The sequence below is a fragment of the Suncus etruscus genome, chromosome 9 (genome assembly GCF_024139225.1).
Source record: "Suncus etruscus isolate mSunEtr1 chromosome 9, mSunEtr1.pri.cur, whole genome shotgun sequence".
Taxonomy (NCBI): Eukaryota; Metazoa; Chordata; class Mammalia; order Eulipotyphla; family Soricidae; genus Suncus; species Suncus etruscus.
This window is the reverse complement of record NC_064856.1, coordinates 115,491,072-115,496,909: the sequence shown is the minus strand read 5'-3', so window position 1 is coordinate 115,496,909 and position 5,838 is coordinate 115,491,072. Positions and strand designations below refer to the sequence as shown.

At 57.4% G+C, this 5,838-nt stretch overlaps 1 protein-coding gene across 1 annotated transcript; it reads left to right on the top strand.

Annotated features, from left to right (window-relative positions):
- Positions 1 to 445: 445 nt before the first annotated feature.
- LOC126018854 (ribonuclease inhibitor-like) lies at positions 446 to 5,613 on the top strand. Its single transcript, XM_049780948.1, has 9 exons — positions 446 to 531; positions 2,125 to 2,295; positions 2,505 to 2,675; positions 2,852 to 3,022; positions 3,280 to 3,444; positions 3,556 to 3,726; positions 3,899 to 4,069; positions 5,245 to 5,421; positions 5,526 to 5,613. Exons 1-9 carry the CDS (start codon positions 446 to 448, stop codon positions 5,611 to 5,613), a joined length of 1,371 nt encoding a protein of 456 aa, XP_049636905.1.
- The last annotated feature ends 225 nt before the right edge of the window (positions 5,614 to 5,838 follow it).

The following is a 5,838-nucleotide window of genomic DNA, read 5'->3' as shown; positions in this document are numbered from 1 at the left end:
AGGATCCGGCCACTCATGCACGGCCATGCCCCTATGTGGCCACGCCTGGTCACGCCCCCACCTGTGCTGTCTTCAACCGGACTCCAGGTCCGAAGCTAGTTTGCAGCCACAGCACCAGGTAATGGTCCCTGCCGGCTATGGGGCTTCTTGGCTGGAGAGATCCGTGGACACCAGCCAGGGCCTGGGACTCCCACAGAGCTTCGTGGGGCTGCTGAGAGCTGGGGCTGACCTTGGAGGCCTCACACGCACCTTGTTGCCCTAGCCCCACTCAGGGGTCGCTTTAGGCCAGGGTGCGTGGGGGGGCCTGATCTGAGCACCTTCGGGCTGGGTTGGGGGTTCGACCCGCCCCAACCCCTGCCCATCCTGCCCTCCTTAAGGAGAATCATCTGCAACCCAGGCGCAGATGCCAGGCAGCTCCTGTCCAGGACACACGCAGAGCCCTGCCATGAGCCTGAGCATCTGGGCTGAGGAGCTGACGGACGCCCGCTGGACAGAGGTCCTGCCGCAGATCCAGCAGCACGAGGTGGTCAGGTAGGGGGACAGTGAGCAGACACCGTGGTCAGCACCTGCCCGGGGAAACTCACCTCCCCAGGGTCTCAGGGGTCCTGCCTTTCCTCGGGGATGGGGCCCAGTCTCAGGCCAGAGCCCTGCAGGCCCTTTTAGTTCTGTATGGAGGCCCACCACGTGTGTTCCTCGCTTCCTCCTGTCCTTGTACTCGGGGTCACTCCTGGTCGGCCTGAGAGACCATGTGGGGTGCCAGGACTGGAACCCAGGTCAGTGTGTGCAAGCCATCATGGGATGCTGGAAGTGAACCCACTTCCCAGAGCTCTTGCTCTGTCCCGGCCTTGCCTTTTGGGGAGGGACAGACATGTCAGGTACAATGAGACACAGCACAATACATGTGGACACTGCACCCTCCTACTCCTGGGGTGTCAGCAATAGCACAGCAGTAGGGCATTTGCCTTGCATGCAACCGAATAAGGTCAAAACCGAGTTCGATCTCCTGCATCCCATCTGGTCCCCCAAACCTACCAGGAGCAATATCTGAGCACAAAGCCAGGAGTAACCCATGTGCAACGCCGGGTGTGTCCAACCCAAAAGGAAATTATCCACAAAAATTCCCCTTGGAATGAGGAATGAAGGTATCCAGGACATAGGGCTGAAAAAGCAGGGAGGGGTGCAGAGGCCAATGGATGGAGCCAACCTGGTGCAATCACGCTGCTTCCTCTCACGGGCCTCCCTTGGGGAGGTGCATCAGTGACCTTGTCTTGTCTGACGAGTTTGTTTCCTCTCAGGGAAGTAATCCCTGAGCAGTTTGGTCCCCAAACAAAGATTTAAAAAATTTAGAATTTAGCAAGCAGTGAGTTTGCCTTGTATGCAGCCAACTCAGGTTTGATCCTGGGCATCCCATATGATTCCCCCAGCCTGCCGGAAGTAACCCGAGAACCATCTGGTGTGGCTCAAAAACAACAAAAAAGAATTTCCTGCCACGTAAGCATTAAGAACTTAAGTGACCACATGCGTGAATATCTCACTCCTCCTCTGCTAACCCGCCTGCTCTGTCTGGACAGGGGCTGCCCCAGAACCAGCAGGCAGCCCGGCAGCCAGGGCAGGGCACCCTGTTTCCTTTGACACAGTCTGGTACTGCCCTTGGCTGGGCTGCTCCCACTGTCTCAGGACTGGCTCTCGCAAGCCATGGGTTCGGCCGGGATGTCTCTGAGGTGCTATGTGTCCTTTCCCCATCACCTTGTCTGGATTGGTGTTTTGGTGGCAGGCCCCAAGTGTTGGCATTGTGATGGCCACGGCCTAAAGCCACAGCCCCCATTCCAGACGTTGAAGCTTTTCTCCCTGCCAACTGCCTGATTCCCCTTTAAACCCTCCTGGTTCAGGGCCATAGCACAGCTGTGAGGGCATTTGCCTTGCACAAAGCTAATCACCCCTTTTCCCAAATGATTCGCCCCCCCCCGCAAAAAAAAACACAACAAAAACAAAAACACAGAGCCAATAGTCAGCCCTGAGTACCCAGGGCAAGGGTGTTGCTCAGAAACAAATCAGAATTCCTGGGTGTGACTGGCCTTGGACCATCGCATCTGGCCCTTGAAGTGACTGTGGCCCTGTTGACAGGCTGGAGTACTGCAGTCTTACCGAAGACCAATGCAAGGACATCAGATCGGCCCTGCAGGCCAACTCTTCCCTGACGGAGCTGAGCCTGAAGTTCAACAAACTGGGTGATGCGGGCACGCGCCTGGTGCTGCAGGGCCTGCAGGGCCCCGCCTGCAAACTCTGCAAGCTCAAGTGAGCCTGGAGGAGGGAAGGGAGCTGGGATCAGTTGAGATTGGCTTCAGCCACAGAGGCCTAGAGGCCTCCAGCCACATCATTGTAGGAGCATCCTTGGCGGCTGTGCCCGAGTCTGCCCAGGGCTGGGGAGTGGGTAAGTCCAGGCTGCATGCTGCCTTCCCTGTGCCTGCCTCACACGCTGACCACAGGCTTTGGGTGTCCTCCAGCCTTCAGTACTGCTCCGTGACATTGGCCAGCTGCAGCGAGCTACCCAGAAGCCTGTGCTCCATGCCCAACCTCCTGGAACTGAATCTCAGCTATACCTCGTTGGGGGACATGGGCCTCCACCTGCTCTGCACAGGGCTCCTGGACTCCCAATGCCAGCTGGAGCGGCTGCAGTGAGTGCTGAATCCCCTGCCCTGAGCTCTCCTGAGCCCCCAGGCCCATTACTGCCAGCTGCCTGGTCCTAGGGGTGCTGTGCTGCTGTCCAGCCTAGGGCGGCGAGGGTTGGGGCCCTGCTGGCCATTGGGTGTGAGGGCCTATGTGGATGACCAGAGGTCCTATGGGTCCCCAGGCTGAGATGCTGCTGCCTGAGTGCCGAGAGCTGTGAGGCCCTGGACCCAGTGATCCGTGGCAAATCGAATTTGAAAGAGCTCGTGCTGAGTGAAAACCACATTGGTGAGGGAGGAGTTCGAATGCTGTGCCAGAGCCTGATTGAGTCCTCCTGCCAGCTTGAGAAGCTCATGTAAGCCTTGAGCTAGTGTCAGGGTGGGTACACAGGGGCTCGTCCCACGAGCCAGACTGCACCAGCAAAGAAGGGCCAGGACTGATACTGGTCCTCGTGACCCTCCCTCTTGTTTCTACTTCCCACCTGGTATTTGCCCTCCTGGAGCAGGTGTATACTCAGGGGGCCTTTAGGTGGGGGCCATTGCTGAAGAGAGTCAGGTGGGCAGAGGAGGTGATGTCACCCTCCCCACACTCCTGGACACCCTGTTTCCCCAGGCTAGACACGTGCCACGTGAACAGCGGCAGGGACCTGAGTCGCCTGTTGGCCTCAAAGGCATCGTTGGGCGAGCTAGAAATGAGCTGCAACCCGCTGGGAGACGGGGGCATCGCAGAGCTCTGCACTGGGCTGCTGAACCCCAACTCCCAGCTGAAGACCCTGGGGTGAGCTGCCACCGAGCTGTGCCCACCCCTTGGCCCCTCAGGCCAGCAGCACATGCAAGCTGCTGGGCTGGGCTGGGTGAAAACTATCCAACTCCGTGTGCACCCCCCCAGGCTCTGTCGGTGTCACATCACCATCAGAGGCCTCGGAGACATCTGTCGGGTTCTGGAGACCAAGAAGAGCCTGAAGGAGCTCAGCCTGGTCGACAATGAGCTGGAAGATGAGGGCGCTAAGCTGCTGTGTGAGCACCTCCTAGCGCCCAACTGCCAGCTGCAGAGCTTGCAGTGAGTGTGGCTTTGCTCAGGGCCCTGCGGGAGGGAGGTGCCATGTTCTGGGAACCCGGTGGCACCAGAGCCTGTCTTCTGTAGGGGCGGTGCATAATTAATGGACAGGAGCTTAGGGGAATAGGATCCTCCCACGGGCGTGATGGCTCCAAACCCTTCTGTTTGCACACAGGGTGAATAGATGCTATTTCACGGAGGCCTGCTGCCAGCACTTCAGCCAGGTGCTGGCCCAGAGCCAGCATCTCCTGGAACTGCAGATCTCCGACAACAATCTGGGCGACGCGGGTGTGAAGCAGCTCTGCCAGGCCCTGTCCCAGCCCAACTCAAAGTTGCAGATACTCTAGTGAGTCCAATGTGTGTGTATGTATGTATGTATGTATGTATGTATGTATGTATGTGTGTGTGTCTTTGTTGTGTCTCCGTTCGGCCAAGCTCATACTGCTGTCCTGCTTGACAGTTTTCTGATTTTCTTTTGTGTTTTGGTTGGGGACCACTCCTGGCGGTGCTCAGGGTTGACTCCTGGCTCTACTCAGCAATCTCTCCTGGCAGGCTTGGGGAAACCTATGGGATGTCAGGAATCAAACCTGGCTTGACTGCATGCAAGAAAAATGCCTTCCCTGCTGGACTATCACTTTAGCCCAGGGGTCTCAGACTCAATTTACCTGGGGGCCGCAGGAGGCAAAGTCGAGGTGATCCTTGAGTGCAAAGTCAGTAGTAAGCCTTGAACATTGGGGGTTGTGACCCCAACAACTAAAACAAAACAAAACAAAAAGATTCCTCTAGAGCAGGGCCACAAAATGTTGTATGGAGGGCCGCATATGGCCGGCGGGCTGCGAGTTTGAGACCCCTGTAGTTTAGCCCCATTCTGTGTGTGTGTGTGTGTGTGTGTGTGTGTGTGTGTATGTGTGTTCACCCCGTCCATCTGTCCGTCCCTGTTAGGCAGACCCCTGCTACCCCCTCCCTATCACCTTGACATTTTCCTGATTTTGTCACCAGCCCTGAGACTTCATTTCCTTCCTGCCTCCGCCCTATTCTGTGCCTCTCAGGGGTGGCTGAAGGCACTGCACAAGGGATCTGCAGGACCCCATCAAAAGGGGATCCTGGTTCCTCACCTGAGCCCCCAAGTGCTCCCTGAGTACTCCTGCCCTGTCAGCTCAGCCTTTTGCACCTCACACAGTCCATGGCATCACCAAGGACCTCCAAATCAGAGCCCCTCATGGGGCAACTGCCACCCCCATTTTCCCCTTTCCTCTCCCTGAAAGCCCCTCTGGGCTCTTCAATCCAGAATGTGCAGCGGGGAGGATGTTCGCCTTACAAGCGGCTGACTCAGTTTCAAACGATTCCCCTCCCCGACATTCCTCCATGGAGCCCAAAACAACAAACAGTGAGCTGCACTTGTCCTCCCCTCACAGCACAGACAGAATGGGACCTGGAGGGAGCCGCACCCCTGCCTCCCCACCCCACACCTCCAGCAGTCAGGGACCTTCTGTCCTAGCCTGTTCCCTGCTTCCTGCCCAGCCTAGGGGACTGCAATTTGACCAATGCCAGCTGCGAGAGCCTTGCTACCCTCCTCTGCGCCTGCCAGAGCCTGAAACAACTGAACCTTAGCAACAACGATTTTATTTACGATCCTGGTGTTGAGCTGCTGGTCTCCAGCCTGGAGCACCCCGACAGCCACCACCTGGAGATGCTCGTGTGAGTGGACTGGGCCTGGCTGGCATGGATGGCGCAGGGCAGATGCAGAGCCTGTGCAAACATTCCTGCCTTCTCTCTCTCTCCCTCCTTCCTCTCCTCCACAGCCTTTATGACATTTTCTACTCAGAGGAATTGAATGAGCGTCTAGAGGCCCTACAGGAGAGCAGGCCCCACCTCAAGATCATCTCCTGAGCTCCCACAAGCCTCCTGCCATGCCCTACCCTACCCTGCGCTGCACTGTAGCAGTTGTGCCTTATCCCACCGCCTGGGGCCTGAATTCATGCCTGATGTCCTGAGAATACAGACTTTACCATTAAAGCAGTGTCCTGGCAGTAGGCTTCTTGTCCCTCTTTGGAGGCCCGGGACCCTCTTAGAGTTGTCCCGACAGTGTGGTGCAACCCATAGGAAGGTGTGGGG